Source organism: Amborella trichopoda, chromosome 7 (genome assembly GCF_054954075.1).
Source record: "Amborella trichopoda isolate Santa Cruz 75 chromosome 7, AtrichopodaSantaCruz75HAP2 v2.0, whole genome shotgun sequence".
In the NCBI taxonomy this organism is placed as follows: Eukaryota; Viridiplantae; Streptophyta; class Magnoliopsida; order Amborellales; family Amborellaceae; genus Amborella; species Amborella trichopoda.
The window spans coordinates 43,514,161-43,539,309 of record NC_142342.1 but is presented as its reverse complement, the minus strand read 5'-3'; the positions used below and the strand labels follow the sequence as shown (position 1 = coordinate 43,539,309).

The window sequence follows — 25,149 nt, the reverse complement described above, 5'->3', positions numbered from 1 at the left end:
TACGCCCTAATTATACAGCATAAGGTGGATAGCTTATAACAACCTCAATAGGTTAGTCCCAACTCTCCAACCCATATTTCTTACCCAAGCCCAATCTAAATTTAAAACCAGATCAGAATCGACCCGACCCCAACTCGATTGAAATGAAAAATCTCGCTCTTTCTCTCTCTAAAGCAAATTGCCCCTCTCTCTCAACGGCCTCCAAATCAAAATAATAAATGGCACTAACCCTCTCCTAAATTTTCTACACGTCAAAAAACTCTCTCTAATTTCAACACGCCAAAGAACTCTCTCTAAAATTTGTGAGATTAAACATTTGAATTTAAAAATAGTTCATGCATACTAAAGCACGTGTACACGTAAGGACGACATAAAAGTATTCAGCTTATTGTCTAACTTTTAGTCAAAAGTGGCCGCCTTATTGACCATGTTTTCTCCGAATCTCATTTTTCTGCATTGTTTTGCTCCTTCCATTGCAAACGTTGTTACTTTTCCACCCCCCTCTCTCTCTCTCTCTCTCTCTCTCTCTCTACTTTTCCACCTCCCCCCCTCTCTCTCTACTGTTCCACCTCACTCTCTTCTTTAGATCTTAACATTTCTCTCTCTAGATGTTGACATTTCTCTCAGCCTTTAGATGTTAGCTTTTTTCTCTCTCTAGATGTTGACATTTCTTTCTTTATTTAGATGTAATCTTCTCTCTTAATATTTTAATCTCTCTGCTCTGTCCACCGTCCTCTCAAATCTCTTTTTCGACTGCCTTCTCGCTGTGCACCACTCTCTAATTGATAAAGAAAACTTTTTACGATCGTCCAGCGGACTCGGAACCACATATCTACTGAAAATTGACATCCCGTAGTGTTGTTTTGAAAAAAAACCTTACCTTGAAACATTTGATTAGCCATTTTCTTGAGTTCTCTCTCATTTATAAAAAACAATTTTTTTTTTGTTATCAAAAAATATATATTAGTTTTTGAAAAAAGTTTATATAAAGCTGAAGCTCTAAACAATCAAATTACAACTCACTTCAAAAATTTTACTCCTATACAATACAATATTTGATGCCCAAATATCATCAAATTGATCATCTCAACATCAAGATACATAGACATGAAAAAAAAATGGATTTCAAGTTTTGAAAATAATATATCTTATAACATATTTTTTTACTCACTTTTCTAGATTTAACATCTACTCGATCGGCACTATTTTATAAGATTTAAATTTTATATTTAAGATGATAATATATTTTAAGGCTATCACAAAGATTTTCAATATTAAAATCATATTTCTCAACACTATTTGAAGGTGGGCTCTAATTGGATTGTTTAGAGCCTCGATTCTATACAAACTGCATCCTTATTTTTTAAGCCATGTCTCCAATATATACAACAATTTTTTATTAAATAAAAATAAATCAAAATTCCAAATTTGCTGAAAAAATTCCAAGAGTTGAAAATCTACGATTTTTTATTGCTCTCATTGTTTCACTAAATTCTTTCAGACTTATTCTAAAATGCCCCTATCCTACTGGTCTACAAAATCCCTAACAACTTCTTTTGAACCACCAAAAGAATGTAATCCGATGAATCAAAGAGAAACATGTCTCTCTTTGATTCATCAAATTACATTATTATGAATCAAAGAGACGCATATAACAGTGAAACATGTCTCTCTTTGATTCATCAAATTACATTATTATGAATCAAAGAGACGCATATAACAGTGCAATCCAATTAATCAAAGAGAAACATGTCTGTGTACAAACCGACGAAAACGTAATTTGTGCATCAGGGGACCACATCCACAATAACTTCCCCACACGCAATAAACATCTATCTTGAAGATGGATGTCAAAGAATAGGGGCCCCACCAAAACATAGAAATTAACCGTGTTAAAAATTATATCAAAACCTTAATTTTTATTTTTAGAAATTTATTCATTTATTTATGGATAGAAGATTCATTTAAATAGATGAGGCCAAAGCGAATGCTGAAGCAACTTTAAAGACGCTTTTGAAACAATATTTAGGAAAGGAGTTCGGGCCAGGTGGTTAGCGAGCCAAGAGCCTTAACATAATGTCCCACCCTCCCTTCCCACCGTTAACATTTAAAAAACAATCAAAAATAAAACGTATAACAAGACCATTTACCTTTGACACAAGATGGTCATAATTAATCTCGAGCATTGCATGTAACATTAGGTGGCTACATTTATTTCATTGACCAAGTTAAAGTTCAAAAAAAAAAATTCCGAACATTGCAACACACCTAAGCTATCAGATTTCACATCGTAAATGCCATAAATAATTATGACCTCCCGGTAGGATACAACCGCCCCCCAAAAAGAGGGAGAAAAAGAAGAAAGTATCCTTGTCCTAAGGAGGAATTATTAAACACTCGCTAGCAGTCGCTAGGAGTTGTTGAAGGACGCTAGTTTCTAATTTGTAAAGTCTAACGGTAGACTCAATTCTCTGTCCAACAGTAGACTCGATTTTCTTAGCCCAGTATGCTTGTACATCATTTTTATAAAGCAATGACGAGTCATCTTATAATAACATAAATGGTGTGATTTTGTATAAGCTTGCAACCTTAAACAATCAAATTAAGGCGCATTGCCAAATTTTATCATAAATATAATTTGGTTGTCAAAAATTCTTAAGAATTCTTGAGAATCTATTTTTATCTCTAATTATAAAATTTTAAACTCTAAAAATGGTTCAAATCAAGTAGATCTATAAATACTTGAAAATCTTGAAAATGAACCGTCCAAATAATGTCTTGCAATATACACAATTTTTAAGACTCGAAATCTTTTTTGTTTTTTCATATCCATACATCTCGATGTTTGAGTGATCAATTAGAGGGTTGTCAAACATCAAAACAATCTTTTATGATGGACTTTTGAGGTACACCTTAATTCTACATTTTAAGGCTGTTACCTAATATAAACTTTTTCCTAACGTAAATTCTTTTACTAATTTAAGAAATTTATAACTATAAATTACCTATTTTCAGTTATTAGAACATGATCAACTCATGTTACCAATAAAAAGAATGTCATCATATTTTGAAAATTTTATCAAAATACACAACTTATTAATTCTCTAACATTTTATTGACTTTTTAAAATTAAAACAACAGAAATTAGTAAGATATTAAATAGTTCATATCTCAAATGCATTTGATGAATTTCCCTTTGCAAATTTGCCAGAAGATTATATACTCGACTGGGATTTACTCTCTAAAACCCCACCTAAAATAATAGATAGGAGTGTTCACAGGACCCCAAGTTTTGAGGATGTCACCTCAACCACACGATGTTCTAAAAAAATAATACACACCATACGTGCGTAGAAAAGTAACTTCTTAAGATTGAAACCCTTCAGTTTTTTGATGGTCAGGTTTAGATACTTTGGGAGCGTATACAATGAGAACATTTACTTTTGGTATAAAGTCACAATTACTTATAACTACTCAATGAAAAATCTAATAGCTTGGGTGTGTCACAAAGTTTGATGGAATTTCTTTTGAACTTTGAGCTTGATCAATCGAATAATAGCAAACACTGAATTTTATATCCAATAGTCAAAATCAATTGTGACCGCCTTGTACCAAAGGTAAATGGTGTCATTGTATACTTTTCCTTTCCAAAATACTTTTCCAGTGATTATTATGCAGACCACGAAATTTCAGATTAAGAAAATCCTCCTAAGCGGTTTTTCTTAATGTAAAGGTATTGTGCTTCCATGGAAGTATGCTCACATTCATATGCATAACAAAAAAGTCGGCAGAAAGCATTAAAAAATGGTTCAAAACCATGAAAATTGAAAACAGTTAACCATTACATGTATCGATATGCCTTATATACCACCTTTCAGCAATCCTCTCAACAACTAAGAGATCCATTCGAAGAACATGGGGACTCACCAGAACTTCCCAAATGATGAATCTCCTTGTGGTAATTCACCAGTTGCGTTATGAAGCAGTGAGGAGCAAGAAAACCCTATAAATTCCCATAATGATCATGCATCTGCAAGGATAACAACACAAAATATGATATAACAGGTTCTGAAAATGAAATGAAAACAACTGATATATCTATTGTAAAGCTCGTTATGTCCATTAAAACACCCATCATAATTTTCACCAATGTCTCATTCATTTAAAAACAAAAGCAAAAAAAAAAAACTTTACATCCATTATGATTCCTTTACATCTATTATATTAGAAATAGCGTCCATTAATACATTACTCACGGCTTCTTATTTAAAATTTAACCTTTTTCAATTGTAATGGCCGCTACCATGAATTAACGGGGTATCAAAAGCTCCTTAACGGTTCGTCAAAGCGGATATTCGAATCTTGTGTTACAAACACAGAGGTGGTGTAGGCAAGATGTACCCGACCAGGCCATTCTATCTTAAGGTCCCAATATGTGGAGATTAACCGCAACTGAGTATCTACGGTCACAAATGATCAATCTCCACCCGTATTGTGAAACAATGGTGGACGTTCACAATGCAAGTTATACCACAAGCTATTTGTGAAATGCACTTTACCTTTTGCTGTGTCGGATGATCACTCCCAAACTTCATTGTTTCCAAAAATAGGAAAAATATGTAATACTAATAAGGAAAATCAACTCATGCAGGCTGGACCGCATGACTACATGTGGTCTTCCAAAAATAGGAAAAATATGTAATACCAATAAGGAAAATCAACTCATGCAGACTGGACCGCATGACTACATGTGGTCTAAAAAGTGTGAAGCATCCATCTTAAAGATGGATGCAAGTAGGTGTTCCATTAATGGAGACTAACAGTCCAAATGTTTTCTTTAGAATTATTATTTCTAGTTTTTAAAATTTGCATAATTTTCATATTCATGATCTCCAAGTTAGAGATTACATGTCCTTCAAAATTAAGTCCAAAAATCCATCTCAAAAGTATCTTCTGTGATGTTCATTTATACCATTCCATACCCACTGCACCAACTACATACTAGTGTAATAAAAATGAATTATTTATTGTATATAAATCAAATATTTATTACTTACATAAAGCATACACATTATACTATTGAAATAAGGCACACTTCAAAAATCCATTGAAAAATGTTATTTTGATACTAAAAAACCCTCAAATTGATTATTTCAACCTCGAGATGCATGGATATGGACCCAAAAAAACAAAAACCTCAAATTGATTATTTCAACCTCAAGATGCATGGATATGGAACCAACAAAACAAAAGGGGATTTCTGGTCATGACAATAGTGCAGCTTATAATGCATTATCTAGAGTGTCTATTTTCAAAATTGTTAATTGTTTATAGATCTGATCCATCTGCACTTTGTTTGGAGCTTTTAATTTCGTATTTGGGGAGCAGAAGATTTTCATGTCATCACAAGACTTTCCGACACCGAAATATCTTTTGACAAAGATTTAAGGTGCACCTTACTTCGATTGTTTAATATTGAAACCTTATACACCTCAACCTTTTATTGTATAATAATCAAGCGCCTTCCCCTATCTCAATTTCAGGCTATCGCTTGTGAGACTCAAGAAACATTGTATTCAGACACCCCATATACGCCAACTTGGTGACAGATAAAAACCAAATAGACAGATCTTGCTCTCATAGAACAGCCAAATTCAAAGGTTTATTTCCAATAGTGTCAACTAGAACAACATTGACATGTCCAAAATAAATCAGTATCAAATTCATTCTTTGAATAGGGCTGCCACTGCGCTGGCCCGGTCCCCGCAAAGCCGGGCGAATATACAGTATTAAAGCCTAGCCAGGGCAGCCCAAAGGAATCTGCTGCCCAATAATAAACCCTTCTGTTTCCTTTTGGTTTTTCTTTTTGCTGTTTTTTTTTCTCTCTTCAAACTTTTCTTGTTTATAGTAAGAGAGTTTGGGTTAACAAAAAGAGAGAGAGATTGGGTTTTTCGAGAGAAAGAATATTGGGTTTCTAAAGAGAGAGAATGGGTTTTTAAAGACAGCAAGAGGGATTGGGTTTCTAAAGCAAGAATGGTTTCTAGAGCAAGAATGGGTTTCTAAAGAGAGAATGGTTTCTAGAGCAAGAATGGTTCAGAGAGAGATTGGGTTTCTAGAGAAAGAATGGGCTTTCTGAGTGAGAATGGGGTTTCTAGAGAGAGTGGGTTTTCTAGAGAGATATTGGATTTCTAAAAAGAGAGATCAGGTTTTTAGAGAGAGAAAGATATAAAGGATCTCTAGAAAGAATGAGTTTTTAGATAGAAAATGAGAGATTGGGTTTCTAGAGAGAGAATGGGTTTTTAGAGATAAAAATAGAGATTTAAGTTTTTAAAGAGAGAGATTGGGTTTTTTTAGAAAAAATGGATTTTTAGAGAGAGAAAGAGAGATTGGGTTTTAAAAGAGAATAGGTTTTTTGAGAGAGAAAGAGAGACTGAGTTTATAGATAAAGAGAGATTGAGTTTCTAGACAGAGAAGAATTTTTAGAAAGAGATAAGAGTTTCTAGAGAGAATGAGTTTTAAGAGAGAGATTGGATTTCAAGAGAGAGAATGGGTTTTTTGAGAGAGAGAGAGAGATTGGGTTTCTAGCGAGAGAGATTGGGTTTCTAAAATCTAGAAACCCAATCTCTCTTTCTTTCTATAAAAACCCATTCTCTCTAGAAACCAATCACTCTCTAGAAAACCAATCTCTCTCTCTAAAACCCCTTCTCTATCTAGAAACCCAATATAGATTTCTCTCCAAAAACTCATTCTCTTTCTCAAGAAACCCAATATCTCCCTCTCTAAAAACCCAATCTCTCTATCTTTAAAAACCCATTCTCTCTCTAGAAACCCAATCTCACTTTCTATCTCTAAAAACTCATTATCTCTCTAGAAGCCCAATATATCTCTCTCTAAAAACCCAATCTTTCTTTCTATCTCTAAAATCCCATTTTCTCTAGAAACCCAACTCTCGTACTCTCTCAAAAAACCCATTCTCTCTAGAAACCCAATATCTCTTTCTTTGTAGAAACCCTATCTATCTCTAAAAACCCATTCTCTCTCTAGAAACACAATATCTCTTTCTCTCTAGAAACCCATTCTCTCTCTAAAAACTCAAACTCTCTAAAAACTCATTCTCTCTCTAAAAACCCAATATCTCTCTCTAAAACCCAATCTTACTTTCTTTCTAGAAACTCACTCTCTTTTAAAAATCAATTCTCTCTAGAAATCCAATCTCTCTCTAAAAACCCATTTTCCCTCTCTAGAAACCCAATGTCTCTTGCTCTCTCTAGATATCCAATCTCTTTCTCTCTCCAAAAACCCAATCTCTCTCTAGAAACTTAATCTCTCTTACTACAACCAAGAATAGTTTGAAGAGAGAGAAGAAAAGAAACGAAAAAAAAAAAGGTTTCTTAATGTGCTGGGCCGGGTCCAGGCCCACTGGATTCTTTCAAAGCGGGGCTTGTCAAGCGCAATTTTTGGGCAAAGCCAATGAAGTTTCCAGACTTTACCAGGCCCAGCTCGGTGGCAGTCCTAGTCATGAATCATATCACAAAAAGAAGTTGTCTCTGTCCCCTGCCAATTCTCTACCATCCATATCGCCCAGACAGACACGAGTGTCCCAATCCAATGCGTGTCTAAGTGTATAGTATGTTAGCCTGTAATATGGCCAGACACGTCTATTCCGTTATTACTTTTAAATAATGAAGTCTAAATATTTATGTGATAAACGTGTATATATAATGACGATGATAGATGTGTACATGTAATATATAGTTTATATTTACCGATATTACTTTTAAATAACAAAGTCTTAATATTTATGTGATAGATGTGTATATATAATGATGATGATAAATGTGTATATGTGAAAGGGGGGTAAAATACCGGCGAAATGTGTGTATCTTTTGCAAACAAGATGGAGAAAATAGTAACCATCTCTTCTTACATTGCCCTTTTGCCAAAACTTTATGGGATTGGGTCTTGAGCATATCTAAGTGGCAATGGGTTATGCCTGAGACCATTAATTTTTTTGCATCCATTCTTAATCCACCCTTTTCAAAGAGTTGAGTTCACCTATGGCGCATCTTACTTGCAGCCCTTCTATGGACTTTATGGAAGGAGACGAATGCATGAGTGTTTTAAGGCACACACCAGAGCACCAACAGACATTAGCAGAGGAGTCTTGAGGCTCGTGGTTCAGTGGGCACAGGCCTCTTTATATCTGAAGAGTTACCCGAAAGAGTTCTTTTCACCAATTTCACTGATCTACTCAACACTCAATTGAGAAAGACTATCAAATCAGCAGAGTGGCTATCACACCTCCTTAAGGCTGGTTAAGTTGCATTTTGATGGGAGTGTTCGCACAGCAGCACAAAAAACTGACTATGGAGGCATCCTATGGGATTCACAAAGGAATGTCATCTCCACGTATCATGGGCAGCTCAACTTCTGTGATATCAATGAGGGAGAACTGAGGGCAGTTAAAGAAAGTGTTCTAAGAGGAAAATTCTGCAAATGTTATCAAGTTGTGCACTAGCCCTCATCTTGTCCCATGGCAATTGACCCCAATCATGTATGAAATAATGCTAAACGTACAAGCTAGAGAGGTCATCCTTGAGCATATCAACAGGAAAATGAACAAGCTGACAGTCTAGCCAAATTGGCCACTCTTTGAAGCCATTTTCCTTTTTGTCCTTCTCCCTTCCCTCTTCTTTTCCATTTCTTACTGTTAGCTCACTTTCTGTTTTCTTTGTTTGTCTACAGTTGTAAACGTCCTTTTGTAATATTTCATTTACTCAATGAAGTCACTGTTAACATTAAAAAAAAAAAAAAAAAAGGATAGATGCATATATGTAATACATAGCTTATATTTATGAGATCGCATAGCGTGCTCTTGTGGGAGCATACAACTCCTCCCTCAGGCAAAATGCATATCTGGGAGGTTATTTTTATCCAAAATTTTGGGATCCATCTAAGCATCATCACATTATTATTATTATTATGAAGAAATAAAAAAGGATTTTGAGTTCTTGAACATCTAACTCTTTCCCTCTAAAAATTGAACGGTTCTTGTTCAATCTTGGGACATCAGTTTTTTTAGGCACATAGTGCGAATTAATTTTTATTTTCTTTGAGATTGATCATTGGGTTCCAAAGATTACATCCCCAAAATTTGGAATCCAAAATATATTGTTGACTTGAGTTTTGCCTTGGGATGCAAATGGACAGCACGCACCTGCAGAAGGATAAAAATTCACTATGTTTATTATATCTAGATGTGGTTGGCACAGGGGTAGACCAAACGACATTAGCATAGGACACTTTCCTGGGTCCCTACACCTCAAAGCACTTGCTCCTAGCTTTTCTGTTTTTGTAGCAAAAAGGGCACTTCACTACTTGGTTTGGTTGGGCTTTGAGGTTGCCCCACCCTATTGCTCTATTCCGTTTTTCAAATATCCCTGTGTTTAGAAATGTCCACACATCGTTCAAGCATCAATACATGTCAGAATGAAGTGTATAGGTAAAATAACGAATCCCCGTCAAAGCCCTCGACAACGAGGGCTTTTTGCTATCAAAAAGCAAAGCGCTCTAAAACAAGTGCTTCGCAACAGCAAACTCTTAAAGAAGAGCTTTGACAAGACGTGGCTACCACTGGCTTGTGTAGCTCAGGCCTAAACTTATTGAGGGCAGCAAAGCACTCTAAAACGAGTGTTTTGCAACAGCAAAAGGTCCTCTGCTTTTTGACATTGATATCACTGCCTTGTGTAGCACAAGAAGTAGAATTTGGGTATATAGTTCAAGTTTGAGCATCCTTAACATGCACCTAGAATTTAGAAGACTAACCATCGGGAATCAGTCATTGGTTTCAAAGAGCAACACATGAAAGCAATCCCATAATACACAAGACAATTCATAAACCATCAGCCTAGAGCACCGAACAGAAAGATTGTTATCCCCATACTTCAAAAGAACAAGATATAAGACCAGTATTTAGGGAAACCTGAAAAATAATCATCATCATCGTCAAAGCCTTTTCCCAACTAATTGGGGTCGGCTACTTGAATTAATGAATATAAAAAAATATATCTACAAAAATAAATTGCTCTGAACTATCTCTAAGGCAACAGAGATTAAAAAATAAATTTAAAAAAAAAAATAGTGCAGTTTATTTGTCATCTAATTTAAGATTGAAGGAGACAGAGCAAAGAGAACTTTTAACCTCCTCGACATCAAGTCTCCGAATTCGTTTATTTGAACTACTATCTTGTAGCGCAATGATATTTCTTGTTTTCAAGAATTTTGCAGTTGAGTAAATTTTAGAGAGATTCCAAAAAATTTCATCTAGAATTAAAAAAAGAAAATTACAAACCATCAAAATAAGAAAGGTGCGGTTTGTATACAGCTGAGGCTCTAAACAATCAAATTAGAGCCCACCTCCAAATAGTGTCGAGAAAATTGATTTTAATACTAAAAGTCTTTGTGATAGCCTTAAAATATATTATAAACTATAATTATAAAATTTAAATTTTCGAAAAGTGTAGATCGAGCCGATCTATGAAAACTTGAAAGTTGACGGTCTAAAAATGTGTTACAAGATGTACTATTTTTAAAACTTGAAATCAATTTTTTTCTCATGCCCATGCATCTTGATGTCGAGATGATCAATTTGAAGATATTTCGGTATCAAAACAACCTCTTCTAGTGAAATTTGTGAGCTGGGCTCTAATTTGATCGTTTAGAACCTCGGCTCTACAAACTTTTCCCAAATAAGTAAAGCTAACTTTTTAAAATTAATATTGATTTTTCCTAACTACTTTTGCAATTGGTCATAACCATTTCATTGCATTTCCGCACCAATTGTTACCCTTGAATATTGCAGAAACACAAGCTAAGGAGAAAAATATTGAGATGCTAAACAAAAGATTGCTTTGAAGTTCTAGATCTCAATAAGCATTTGCGACCAGCATTTCAAATACACGAATCAGATGCCAAGTCGGGCACCCGAAGATCTGATTCCCCCCTAGGTCCGACTCTGACGAGTCCTAAGTCGGAGAGGAGAATGGAGGGGGGGGGGGGGATTTCCAAATAGACAGCCATTGGCTTGAAATTACAAGCGCACCATCCCCTCCTCTCCCAGCACGGCAATTTTTTTTTCCTAAGTTGCCCTCCTGTCCGGCAAATCAAATACCGACCAAGGGCAAGGCTAATATTAAAAAGCTAAAGAGTTGTCCAGCACTCCAAATACCAGACAGGGGGGAGGGTTAATTTTAGTTCTTTGTTGTCCAGTGTTCGAAATACCGAACATCTCCATGGGAAAAAAAAGAAAAAAAGGTGCCTTGGTTTTCTCTCTCCCTCTACTCAAGGAGAAATATTGGGTAATCTCTTTCTTCTTCTTTGTAATGCCAACAACAGTGTTATGTAAGTGAAGTGGATGAGAGGACGCATGTTTTGAGCAAGTCGATTGAGCAACTGATGCAACAACGTTATGTAAGTGAAGTGGATGAGAGGACGCATGTTTTGAGCAAGTCGATTGAGCAACTGATTGAGCAGTTGAGGCTGGGCCTCCCCCCTTCTGACATCTCACAGCGCCAATCTCATCTCCATGCCCACTCCAAAGCCTCCAACGCCGCCTTGCCCTCCAAACTCAATTCCCATTCCGCTACTCGACGACATGTACACCCTGCCCCCCTCTCCTTCTTCATTTGTTTTCTAATCCCAGGAATTGGTAGAGAGAGAGAGAGGAGGCAACCAATGCTCCATTTTCTTCATTTTTTTTTTATAGAGTTGTCCGTTTTTTCAAACACCAGACAGCAAACAACTAAAATTAGTCATCCCCCAATCCGGTATTTGAAATGCTGGACAACTCTTTTATGTTTAAAATTAGCCCACCCTCTGTCCGGCATTTGAATTGTTGGACAGGAGGGCAACTTTAGAGGGGGGGGAAGGAAAGCACACCCCCCCCCCCCTCTCCCCTCCCCTCCCCTCCCCCTCCAAAAAAGTGTCTAAACGTAATTTGCTCTATCTTTTTTCCATTGAAAAACCAAAAGAATAGGGCGATTCTAGGTTTTTGTGGCCTAAAATCACCACTCCGAACTCTAGGTCCACTGTTCGCAAAACCGGCCAGTTAGCTCGGAACCGCTAGGGTTCCGAGTCCGGTTAGGACTGGTTTCAGAGTTCGAGTGTGTATATATAACTACCATAAAAAATTCCGGACCAAAACCGGCCGGTATATACTCAAACCACTCGATTTTGTTGCAAACCGGCTAGTTTTTGGCATAACCGAACCGGTTTTAGAAGCAACCATTTTTAAAGTTATAGCGGGCGCTATAACAGTGTTATATAACATCTTTCTGTTATTTGAAACAAAGCCCATTACTTTTTATAGAACCCACGAGTTTTCATTTTGTTCAAGATTCGATTTGATTTTGTGGACTTTATCAGCCTTTTCAAGCTTTTATAGAGAATTATTGAACTAAATTAATTATGTTACTCTATAAAATAGTTGATTTGGGATAAAAAACCACCGAATTTCAAGTTGTCTTGGGCGTTATTTATTTGTTCTTCATTAGTTTGATGAAAATCTGCCAATATACAGATCTTGGATTTGTTGTTGATTTTTTGTCGATCAAAATGGGGGGGGGGGGGCTTTGGTAGATGAAAGAGATAGTTAGACTACTACACTCCTGATTTCATCGAAATCCTAAGATTTCGGGCTCAAAATTGAAATTTCTTGGCTGTCATTTCGGTGTTCTTCAAAGTTTAATGAAAAATTCACCAATATAAAGATTTTGGCCTAGTTTTTGTTTGTTTTTTATCAAAATGGGGGGCTTTTGTTGATCACAGAGATATCCAGACGATTAAACTCTTGATTTCATCTAAATCTAGAGATTTTGAGATTAGGGATTCATTTGAGTTGGAAGAAAACAAGATAAGCTCCAACTCGATTTTTTTTAATTTGTTTCCTAATTTTTCAGCCTTTTTTAGGATTTTTCAGACAATATTTGACTGAAATTATTGATTGCATTCAATAAAAGAACGGATTTGACAGCAAAAACAAACATTTGGGGCTCGATTTTAAGGGTTTTTGAGAAATCAATTTTTCTAAAAAAAATTATTTCGCTTAATAAAATTATGTTTTATGATAAATATGGTAAGTGTTTCTCTACTTTGTTTAATAACATTATGTTTCTTGATAAAATTACATTTTTTTTATAAAAATATATTTTTTGATGAATATGACAAAAAAAAATCGATTCTTCTATTTTTAATGTTATACGTTTTTTTAACAAAAAAAAAAAAGTGCATGACAATGTTGCTCAATTGTTTGCATGCCATCATATATGCTATTTAATCTCTATACAACTTTAAACCTTATGTAATTCTCATATCAGTGTGTTGCGCATTGATTTTTCGTTTTGTTGCATATCATGAGATGTACTTTTTGTGAAGTATGCCTTATTTAACTTCATCGAAAAAGTATTGCATGAATTATGCTTCATCTAACTATATGGAAGAGGTCCTTTATGTTTCATGTCTTAATTAGGTGGCGTTTTTACTTGATTTAATAGCATCACGCTACTTTTGTTGTTTGCAAAAAAGTGCTTAAACTTTCATTCCTAATGTGAGCAATTTTATTACAAAAGAAACTAGAAAGTTTTTCATGTAAGGTTTGGGATGAATATGTTAAATTCTTGGAAGAAGATATTACATAACAAAAATATCTCAAAGAATAACCTAAAGCACAACAATTTGTTGAAGTTCTCAGTCCCTTATAATGAAATTTCATTAGAATCTCCCTGTGATTGAAGTCATTTTCCACTTGGTATTATCAAAATGCTCTGTTCCTGACTGGCGATGGGGCACAACTACGGCACTACAAAGTCCACTCGGCCTTACTCAAATTTTTGGCCCAATAAACCTTGATAGCGAGACACAACAGTAACCTGACCCCCCTCGCCACTTTCATTATTACTAGCCATGGTTATTTAGCCTTTGTAACTCCATCAATTGCATTAATGTCAAATTGTCTTGCATATCTCCATAGTATTCATATATTAGTTTGTATAAAAAGTTGTTTCAATTTTCTTTTGGGTAAGATAAATGCAGATAATAAGTTAGTATACACTTAATCTAAATTTTCTATTTTTTATTTTTATTTTTATTTTTATTTTTATTTTTTTGGGGGTTTTTGACCCATTAAAAAAAAAATCTACCAGACCAATTAGTCTGGTTGCCCAGTTAGTCCGGTTCTGGTTCTAACCGCTCTCGGCCCCATTTCTAGATAACCATTCCGGTTCGATTTGGCGAACACTGGGTAAGTCCCAAGCTAGCCAGTCGACTTTTTAAACACTGCTGACAACCAACAAAGGTAACATGCAGCAAATAGCACCAAGTCTCAGTTTCGTATCTTTCTCAGATATTTCCTTTTTTAACAAGTGACCTAACCACCTAGGACTTATCCTTTATTGAATACATGGCTCAAGGCCTAAAGAATCAATTGGAGAAGCTTTTGAAGATTTCATCTCCTAGTATTCATGACCGTTTCTTTGACAGGTTATGCATTTCTATAGTTAGGTAATTTCAAGCTGAGAAAAAAAGGACAGGAAGAGGATAAAAACCAAGCAACATGCAAAATGTAATGATAATACCGTCAGACAATAAAAGCTTTAGCAGACAACACTTGATAATAACCTATTATTTAAGAAAATAGCAAAACATGACTCGGAGATTCGTCAAGGTATATACATGAGAGCGAGAGCGAGAGCGAGGTGATGAAAATTCGTCATACCCTTTCCAGAGTGTGGGGCAAAACTAATCACATTGCAGCATCAGGATCCAATCTTCTTTGAATTGCTTGAGCAGCCTATAAGAAGAGAGAAGAGAGAGAGAGAGACAAGAGAGAGAGAACAGAGAGAGAAAGAGAGAGAGAGAGAGAGAGAGATTAGTTGAAAGAACAAGAGAGAGAAAGGTACATGTTTCAGTAAAGTGCTCCATTACCTCAATATTACCAAGCCTGAACTGATAATTCATTTCTTCACGCAACTGGGCCTGCTCCTTCATTGCTTGAGCCTGAATATGAAACAACATTAAGAAAAATTATCACTTGGAAGATGAATTTGCACGGCCTCGACTAGAGAGAAATACAATAAAACATCGTGTATTGTTCCCTTTGACTTTAGGTGCTCATGAGATTAACCAATTTAATCTCCCTCCATCCCCCCCCCCCCCTTCTCTCTCTCTCTCAAGTACGCATTTATGTGCGCATGCGTGTAGGGTAATACTTGCTTGAACCCCTGAACTAATTTCTACAACATTAGCTCAAACTCCTAAATGACCAATCCACCGGGATTTGTTTGACCCCATAGTTGGCACATACACTCTATTGAACCCAGCGAAAGATCTCAAAAAATATATCAAAATTATTATAAGCTTCACATATCACAAACTACACTAACATGTTTGAAAATATAAAGATAATAATAATGGAGTTTACCATCCCACTCTGCATTGAAATTTTCAAAGCCTCAATCTGTGCTTCCTTCTGTTTCTCACGCTCCCTCAGTAATTCTTGCCTGCACAAAAAATACAAGAAAATAAATTAAGTTCCAAATAATTCTTGAAAGACCACGGCAGTGTATCCTACAAAAAGAACAAAAATTATTTCCAGGTCAAACTGTACATCTATGGAAATCTAAACTAAGCTCAATATAAATCTGCTGGAACAGCTGGACTAATCCCACTAGTTCAGATGGTCAGAGATCGTAAACATAATATGCTACTAATAGCTATGAATAGTTAACGACTCCCGGTCCTGGGAAAGGGTAGAAGAATGGGACCTCTTATGGGAGATAGAATGCATTACAGACGTATGATCATTACGCTTCAACCGGGTTATTCTATTCCACCTCTTATAGAGAAAAGGACTTAAATCAAAATACTTAATAACACGGCGATACATTTATACAAAACTTCTACCCCGAGCACACGCAATGGAGCCGTAGACAGTCAAGTGAAATCCAATCCACGAAATAATTTGATGTCTGCTTTTCGTGAAAAAAGACCAATTGAAGTGGAGGGTTTCTTCAACAACAAGGAGCTGAGGCAACCATTCAATCAAATGATATTGAGCATGTTCCTCGTCTCTTCTCAGAAACAAAAACAAGTGGGGTATTTCTTTGCAAAATTGCGCTCAATTTCATATGTGGCAATTCCACCAGGATCGCTTCGTTAGTTGGGGAAAGAATCAGCACGAATCGGATTTTTTGAGGAACTGGTTTGTATCGACTGTGGAATAATGACTAAAAGCGTACTTGCAAAATAAAAAGAATAAAATTTAGAAAGATGCAGTAAGGAAGCATACAATCAAACCATTCGGAACATATTACGTAACAATGCCACCGAACATCCACAAAGTTACCCTCTACTCTATGGCTTTACCAGTTCAAGGCAAGTCACAAGTATGTAATCTAAAATAAACCAGTTCATCATCTAAAGGGGAATGATCTCATCATGAATACCCTGAAGTAATTATTAGCATGTGGCCCATTTGTTTAGATCTTTACAGAAAGAGAGGGGAAAAAGAAGGAAATCCTCCATCCAAATCCAATGCCAGACATACAAGCAAAATCAACAATTCCAAAAAAAAATAATGATAAAAGACACATATTACTCCATAGAAACTGTCATTGAAGGATTTCATACATACCGGCGTTGTTCCTCATCATCAAATACGGTACGCTCTATCTGTGTGACTACTTCAGAACCTTTTTTCAGCGCCTTTATCATCTTATGGCGATGATAAGTATCTAAATCATAGTATCTGCAAGAAAAACATGACAATGAATAAAAATAATAGAGATCGTTCTTAGGATAAATCTAAAAGAGAATCTAATTTCAAGTAGTTTCGATCGTCTACCCCCCCCCCCCCCCTCCCCTATAAATAAATAAAAAAGTAAGAAAGACAACCTCAAGAGAGATAATCTGTTGCTCCAATGATTGGATTGAATCTACATGGAACTATAGTTACTTCTAAGAAATTCGATATACAACAACAAATTGGATTGAATCTACATGGAACTATAGTTACTTCTAAGAAATTCGATATACAACAACAAATCCAAGCAAGATAATCAGAACATAGTCATTTTACAGGTCTGCTCCCTTGCTATCCACCTATCTATAGCAATATTCTTATTAAGACCATTGACAGAATTTTTCCTTGAGATAAGCCTGAAAGTTTCGAGAATGAAGTGTAAAGATCATGTACTATGATACAGGCTTTGTACTAGTTGTAGTTAAAAGTATGCAAAGACATCTATTTAAAATATGAGAATTTCATGATTTAAATATAAAAGCAAGGTTTTCAAGCGGGTGTTACCATGTGAGAACAGCCAGGGACTGTTTGTATATCACCATTGTCATAATGGATGCAGTGATTGATCCTTAAAACCACTGAGAGGTGTATCTAAATAACAACGCATATTTCCAGTAACAGCCAGAGGCCATTTATCGATACAAGTCTGTGACATCTAAAGTCTAAAGACCTTGAGTTATTTTTTTCTTTTTTCTATTTTTTATTTTGAGAATTGATGACACTATAATAATGTACAAAATATGCTCACAAAAAACCCATGAGATATGGGTATAAGTAGGGCCCACAGACCAGGTGCTCTATAGCTGTCATCATCATTTTAGCCTTTTTCCCAATTAATTGGGGTAAAAACAGCTAGCTGCTCTATAACGGTACAATAAAAAAATCTAGGGCCAAGACAAGTTAACAACTTCAAAAAAAAAAATTCAAGTGACAAGAGACATAAAAGAAGGATTAGAGAAGGTCATCTGGAGATAGAGAGAAGTGGAGGAGAAAGAGAACAGAGAAAATGTTTGGGAGGGAAATGGAAAGCAGGATGATGTGGTGAAGGTAAGGAGTAAATCTTAGAGAGAGAAGAGCGAAAGAGTAAAGAGGAGGCAAGATAAAGATTAGTAGAGAGGACACCAAAAGCAATAAAAAAGTGGATCCAAAATAGTATATGAAATCACAAAGGTAGGCATCCTACAAACCAAAGCTCTAACCCAAAAAGTCACATCTGTGGACTTCCCAAAAGCTACGCCTGTACTGAAATGGGGGCCAAGTACGGTGCCCTTTTTGGCAATTGTACCAGCTATTGAGTTTGTCTCCCACCAAGTATGACAGAAGTAAACTCGAAGTGGCTTTCATAGAAAACCAATGTGGTAAAAGATATGGTTTAGTCTCCAAGGTCAGCACGACCTGCCACATGCCCACAAAATAACATTCTTGGAATCCCCTTTGACAAGGAGGTGGTTGCCCCAGCTCAAATTTAACCTTTTAAGGGCCTCAAGGAGGGTATTCGCATCAGCCCAATTGGAGTCTCCAAAACCAATATGAATGGAAAAGGAGTCTAAAGTTGTACCCCTCCAATCTCTCAAAATTCCACCGACACCGCATGGATCCGGGTTCCCCAAGGAGTTTCTGTCTATACTGGACCTTCATGACCCCCTTTTGTTGGTATTTTTTTTTGGGCGGGTTTTTTTTTTTTGTCCTTTCCTTTTGGGGGGGGGGGGGGGGGGGGGGGGGGGGGGGGGGAGGGCTTTGGAACTGTGATAGTTTGGTTGGTCTGGATTGAAGGATGTCCAGCCAATTCGATTCAAAATCTGTTTTGGAGAAGCTCTTGAGATCTTTGCAGTTGTTGGCCCTGAAAAATCGTGAGATCTCTAGCTCTTTATGTAGTTGGTCTCACGGTTTTCTTGACTTCTTGAAAGTTGCGGGAATTTTGCTCCCCTAGAAACTCCAAATAGTAGCCAGGATGGAGACTCTCCAAAGAAATAATCCTGCTAAGGCGTAAGGGGGGAAGAAGTAGGAGGCGAAAGGATATTCAATGGACCCCGATGATGTTTTGGCCCAAACTTCATAAGCAAATGTGCCACGAAAAGATAGATGAGAATGTTCTTCTTCTTCTCTACAAAGTGAGCATCTATTTGAGGCTGTAACCTCTTCATATAAGTTGGTCTAAAGTCATGTTTCGGTTGGAGATTACAAACCAGATGAAAGTTTGGATTTTTGGAGGGATTTGGGTGACCCAAGCTTTCTTTTGAATGGACAATTTGTGGGAGGAGAAAGGGTCAACTGTTTTATAAAAGGAAGAAACCGAGAAGACCCATGTGTGGGCTTTGGCCATACCACCCTGTCCATTCCAGATCCAATGATGAGAAGGAGGCCAGAAGGTTATGGAGAGATATCAGATCCTCATAATCATGGTCATAAAGTGATCTTCCAAAGATGGGTGCCCATATTTGGTGAGGGCCAAGGTATATTAACACGGATCGATGACCCGGATCGTCCATCCGAAAAACTGGTCTGACTTGGCCAATCAGCAGTCTGGATCAGTGACCTAGCCGATGAACCAGCCAATAAAAAATTTTAAAAAAAAATAGAGAACAAAAAAATTGAAAAATATTAAAAAAATAAGTGGGATGGATTCTCTAACAGAACTAGCCAGTTTTGTCAGAGAACTGGCCGGTTCCCGATATTTGGAAGAACTGGACTGTCCCTCCCGTTCCCAATCCGAACCAGCCAGTTCCGGTCTGGTTCACCATTTTTTTAACACTAGGGAGGGGTATTGCGTTCAAAATATTAAGCCACTATAGCATTGGGGTTAGGGATATTGCAAAGACATTAGGCCAGCTGTCTTTAAGGTGTTGATTGTCTATCCAAGCGTGATTCCAGATAGAAATTTTTCTCCTGAATTAACTGAACCTTTTACAAGGCATGAAAAGCTCATGACATCTACAAGTTTTTGATAAAGCTGGAAGAAGTTGTAGGCCTTCGGATACTCTCAGGAAACCAGCCCAGCATATCAATACCATACTTCTGAAAGAGCACTTGCTGCAGTAAAAGGTTTGAGTTGGTGGTGAAACATGATAGCCCACTTCATCAGCTTAAGGCTGTTGATGCCTATGCCCCCAACCTTTTTAGGCTTACAAACTTTATCCCAAGCAATTAAGTGGACTTTATTTTTGGAACTATCCCTAAAACAAACAATTTTTCTCATAGACCTTTCAAGAGAGTTGATGCAAGCAAGCATTCTGAAAAGTGAAATCGAATAGATTGGGATGTTAGATAGGATAGCTTTGATAAGAGTTATCTTGCCTCCAAGAGAGAGGTACCTGCCTTTCCAACAAGCAGCCTCTTCTGGAATTTTCGACTATAGGGTTCCAAATAACCTTTTTTAGTTTTTTTTTTTTCTTTCATGGTTCAACAAAATCTTAAACACCTGTAATAGGCATCCAGCATCTGAATGAACCATATAAGCAAAGAAGATATACACATGGTCATTCCCACATGTAACCATCCACAAAAGAAAGTATGAGCTCCAAGCACATCATTTACAAAGTCAAAAAAAATAAATGGGATTTGACAATAGTATGGGGAAAGAGAAATTGAGAGACAAATGAGAAATATCTAACATATCAATTTGAAGTAAATTCGAAGTGAAGGAGCCATGTCCACATACAATATGATGAGCACAAAACAAAACAGTCTAACTCTTTAAAACAAAATTACCAACTAGAACTCCTAGACAGAAAGATATTCTTACTTTTTGGAAGGAAAAGTAGCAGTATTATGATCCTCCATAAACCTGTAAAAAGAAGAAGCAACTTCAAGTATGAAAACATCAGGACTTGGTAACAGCATAATTAAAAAAAAAAAATCTCAACATTATTTGTAGTTTAGGGAGTCCATTTCAGACGGCAACTAAATTTTGACGCCAATCACAAATGCTATGCATTAAGAGAATAAAATAAAACTTGTAAGCCATAGCATCATACTCCTTGAACAGTTGCTTCTCTTCTCGGTTCGATAAAGTCTCAAGGTTCACCTGCAAATCAAAGATGCCAGTCATATGATTGAAAACTCAAATATAGCATTTGAGGACGTCTTCTGAAGTAAATGGATATTCTTTGAAAACTAATACGAAAGGGAAAAAAAATTGTCTCAGAGTTATACTTAACCTCAAACTATGAAAAACACATGCTATAATAAGACTGCAGTATCAAAAATATGATCTGGATGAAGAGTAAAACAAGTGAAATCATATAGAAACAAGCTACAACCTTAAACTATGTATTATTTGACATCCCGTCTTTTTTTTATTTGATAGTATAATATAGAAACTTAGGAACATAGACCTTATCTCATATTATATATCTGGCTTTTACTTAGAACTTCAGCCTTTAGGTAAGGCAGGTACCAATCCAAGAGTACAGAGCCAAAACCAGGTCCAATTGATGTAGAGATCAACTAACAAGAATGCAATTGATTTGCTAAGCTTTCTTTCTTGTGATTCAGAATCTCAATTAAATGGAGCCCAAAAAAGAAACTTCTAATGAACTAATGTGAAATTTAGAGACTTGAAATCAAAAGAAACCAGATTCCATAGCTCTATCAAGGACCCCACAACACAAGCAAACAATGCCAAACAAATCATGACACTTGAAATAATGTGTCATTTACATAGCCAGTGTAGTTCCATACAAAAGCAGTGTGGGCTCAAATAAAGATGCCATACCTTCTTCACTTCTAATAACCATGCCCCAAATTCTGGCCTTTTATTCCTGAGATCAGGAAAGGGATAAATCATCAAAGTTGATTTATACATATACAAGGATACACAGATTTGAGTCTCAGAATACTGCTATCAAAATTGATATTTCAGGCACAACACATCCATACACCATAAAAGAATGGGGGACGGGGGATTTTTGGTGACATGAAGTACTTTTCAAAAATAAATGCCAAGAAAAAGTGTCTAGAGTTTTAAAGTGAGAAAGAGTGGTGTCTCATCCCCCGTGTGTCCGTGTTACATGGAAGGTCTAAGAACTTTTTCATTAACAAGGTAACACCATTTTCCGGTAATGGATAATGACATGAATGCCGGTGGTAGTTCTGTACAAAAGGAAATAAGGATCACCAACAAGAAAGGCACAGCATTTCAAGCAAGAAAAGGGTATCAAGAAGATAATACACTCTTTCGTTTAAGGAAATGGAAGAGTCAAAAAAGCTAATCAGTCTCCTCAAATTCCAATTCTCAACATTTTTGTCAATAATCACAACACTTCTTTCAATTTAAGACTATTTGAGAAGAGATATGATGAATAAATCAGATAATTTCCATTGCCTCGACAGAAGAGAGAGGGAGAGAGGAAAAGTCAGATGGAGTTAGAGAGAGATGCCTACCACATGTCGATCTCTTTTAAAATGCCATATTTACCCCAAGAACCTGTCACTGCACCTTTTGTCACTTTTTTCCTCTTACTCTTCTTCTTCTTCCTTTTCGTCTCTTCCTTCTCTCTCTTCCTCTTCGTTTTCATCTTCTCATCTTCATTTTTCCTTCTCTTCCTCTCCTCACTCTCTTTCTCTCTCCTCCTCCTCTTATCTTTCCTCCTCTTCCTCCTCTCTTCCTCTGAAGAAGAATCAGAATCATCTGATAAGGAGTCTGATTCCATTGATTCTTCATTTTTCCTTCTCTTCCTGTCATTTTCACTCACTTTGTCTCTCCTCCTCTTATCTTTCCTCCTCTTCCTCCTCACTTCCTCTGAAGAAGAATCATAATCATCTGAAAAAGAGTCTGACTCCATTGATTCAGAAGAAGACTCCTCTGAACTTTGCTCGTGCCTTTTAGACCTCTTCTTAGAGTGTTTCCTTCTCTTTCTGGGGCTTTCCTCATCACTCTCTCTGATCTCTTCTCTCTCTTCTCTGCTCCGGCTTCTCTTGTGCTCTTCTTTGCTTCTGCTTCCCTTGTCTTCTCTCCCTTCCCTGATTCCACTTCTCCTATCCTCCCTCTCTAAACTCGTACTTCTCTTTCTTTCTCTATTTTCCCTGTTCCTGCTTCTCTCATCTTCTCTCTCTTCCCTTCTCCTGCTTCCCTTGTCTTCTCTCTCTGAGCTCCTAATGTCTCCATTTAGGGTTTCCTTTGCCATTGTAGGGACAATCAGAAATCTAAATCCATACGATAAATGCTTCTAAAACCCTAGGAAAATCCCTCAACTAAACCTACATAGAGAATATAGAAAACAAGAACCTGATTCCTTTAAAAAAAGGATTTGAAAGATAAGAAGGAGAAGAGCCCGCCATTTATGGGAGCTCAAAATGAGTTGCAGAGAGCGCGAGTCCCCATCCCTCTCTGTCGCTCTGATTCTCTCTCAATTTACAGGACCTCAAAGATCTTAGGCGGTCATGAAGATGACGTTAATACCCCTGCTTTTCTCCCACAACTTTTTCCAAAGGATTCTGTTTTTACGAGGCCTAGGACCCATATGTAGGCATGCGTCCCCTCTTCGTGTTATATTTTCTAGATGGATTTTGTGCTTAATTTTTTTGTTATATATAATTTCTAACAAGTAGATCATTAAAATATGTAAAATAGATATATGTTTAAAAAAACTAAAAAAAATAATGACAAAAATAATCAAAGTATTGGTTTTTATCTTTTCGTGAAGGGTGTGGTTTTGCATAAAGTTGCAACCCTAAACAATCCAATTAAGACAGCTTCAAATTTTATCATAAGATATAATTTTGGTATTAAAAATTTTTAGGATTGCCTGAAAATCTATAAAAAATTAATTATAAAATTTTAAACTCTAAAACTAGTTCAAATCAAATATATCTATACACATATAAAAATATTGAAAATTGACAGTTTGGATAATGTGTTGCAAGTGCATTATTTATGTGGACTAAAAATCTTTTTCTTTTTCATCTTCATACCTCTCGATGTCGAGACGATCAATTAAAAAGTTTTTCAACATTATTTTGAGCTCCTTTCACTCTCTTCATTGTATTCACCGCTCTCTTCGCTATCTTCATCGCTCTCTTCACTGTCTTCATTGGCGCTCTCACTCACAATTTACCCACGATTTACCCAGCGCTCTCTCTCACAATTTACCCACGATTTACCCAGCGCTCTCTCTCACAATTTACCCACGATTTACCCAGCGCTCTCTCTCACAATTTACCCACGATTTACCCAGCGCGCTCTCTCTTACGATTTACCCAACACGCTCTCTCTCTCACGATTTACCCATTTTCACTGGTGCTCTCTCTCTCTCTCTCACAATTTACCCATTCTTTGTCGGTGTTGTCTCTCTCTCACGATTTGCCCATCATAGGTAGTAAAAAAAACCAAGTTGTGGTGCTCTCTTTCTCTTCACGATTTACCTCTCAAACCAAACTCCCTCAAACCAAGCTAAAGCAATTGAGCTCGATTTTAACCTTAAATCAGGCCACAGGTACGAAAGAGAATTTACTATTGTAAAAATAAAAAATAAATTATTGTCCTTCCTGTAAAAATAAATAATAAATCGGGGTAGTGGTTTCTAGATGGTTTTCTCTTTGATCCCACATGTAATTTAACTTTTATGGATTTTATTTAGGTAAATTGTTGATGATTTATATTATATGACATTCCTTTCATGGCTAGATAGATTCTTCATGCATGTATTGAAGATTCAAATCAGAGAGAATAAATTGAATCCATGTGTATCTGTTCTCAATCTTGATAATCCACTTTGTTAAAATTATCTAAAAGAATAGATATTGGTTTAAATGTGGTATATTTACGGCTTTGATGTTATTGGTAGTTGTAATTTTTTTAAAAAAAATGTTTACTTTTGTATAAAAAATTGAATGTGGTATCGTAACAAAAACGGGTCTCATTGTGAAGTTAGCTGTGCAAAAATTTGACTAGAGGAGAGAATTTGTTACAGAGAGAATTTCGAGATTATAGAGTTGCCTTTTTTACAAAAAAGCTAGAAAAAATGAAAAGATCAAAACATGTGTCCCCTATGGTCCACTGCAAATCAAAGAGAATACATTGTCCCATTTTAGTAGTTGTAAATTTTTATTCCCTATTGTAAATTTATACTCTACTGGCTGGAACTGAGTTTGTTTTGCTGTCAATTTTAGATATGAATAATCCATCATATTTTTCTTGTTAACTTTAATTCATTAAAAAATAAAATTATGCACAGCTCTTGTTTTTTGTAGGTTATATACCCCCAACAATATGCATACCTCATGTTAAAATTTGATTATAGCTCTTTAAAAAAAAAAGCTAATAGCTTGCTAAACTTCTGCAAGTTCAAGGTTAG

The 25,149-nt window shown here is 36.2% G+C and overlaps 1 protein-coding gene and 1 long non-coding RNA gene across 3 annotated transcripts; one reads left to right on the top strand and one right to left on the bottom strand.

Annotated features, from left to right (window-relative positions):
- Positions 1–603: 603 nt before the first annotated feature.
- LOC148781454 (uncharacterized) lies at positions 604–3,270 on the top strand. The gene is made up of 2 exons (XR_016059022.1): positions 604–1,657; positions 1,724–3,270. It is a non-coding gene; the product is annotated as an uncharacterized LOC148781454 (long non-coding RNA).
- A 424-nt stretch (positions 3,271–3,694) lies between these two features.
- On the bottom strand, positions 3,695–23,180 carry LOC18423133 (nucleic acid-binding protein). Of its 2 annotated transcripts, none has more exons than XR_002282125.2 (9): positions 22,238–23,180; positions 21,570–21,615; positions 20,830–20,879; positions 20,598–20,639; positions 16,688–16,801; positions 15,476–15,554; positions 14,980–15,051; positions 14,728–14,845; positions 3,695–4,030 (listed from the first exon to the last, which is right to left on the bottom strand). XR_002282125.2 is itself a non-coding variant. In XM_006827709.4 (9 exons), the coding sequence occupies exons 1-8, from the start codon at positions 22,978–22,980 to the stop codon at positions 14,798–14,800; spliced, it is 1,194 nt and encodes a 397-aa protein (XP_006827772.1). In that variant the 5' UTR covers positions 22,981–23,180; the 3' UTR covers positions 3,695–4,030; positions 14,771–14,797. The 2 variants fall into 2 exon arrangements, 1 of the variants encoding a protein (XP_006827772.1); XM_006827709.4 differs by having other exon boundaries at positions 14,771–14,845.
- Between the last annotated feature and the right edge of the window lie 1,969 nt (positions 23,181–25,149).

What these genes read in the sequence shown, in the direction of transcription:
- LOC18423133 (XM_006827709.4), bottom strand. Translation starts at nt 22,980, where the DNA reads ATGGCAAAGGAAACCCTAAATGGAGACATTAGGAGCTCAGAGAGAGAA. An exon ending in TTTCAATGCAGAGTGGGATG is followed by an intron (nt 15,052 to 15,475) that starts GTAAACTCCATT and finishes TTTCATATTCAG; the next exon opens with GCTCAAGCAATGAAGGAGCA. An exon ending in TCAGGCTTGGTAATATTGAG is followed by an intron (nt 14,846 to 14,979) that starts GTAATGGAGCAC and finishes CTCTTCTTATAG; the next exon opens with GCTGCTCAAGCAATTCAAAG.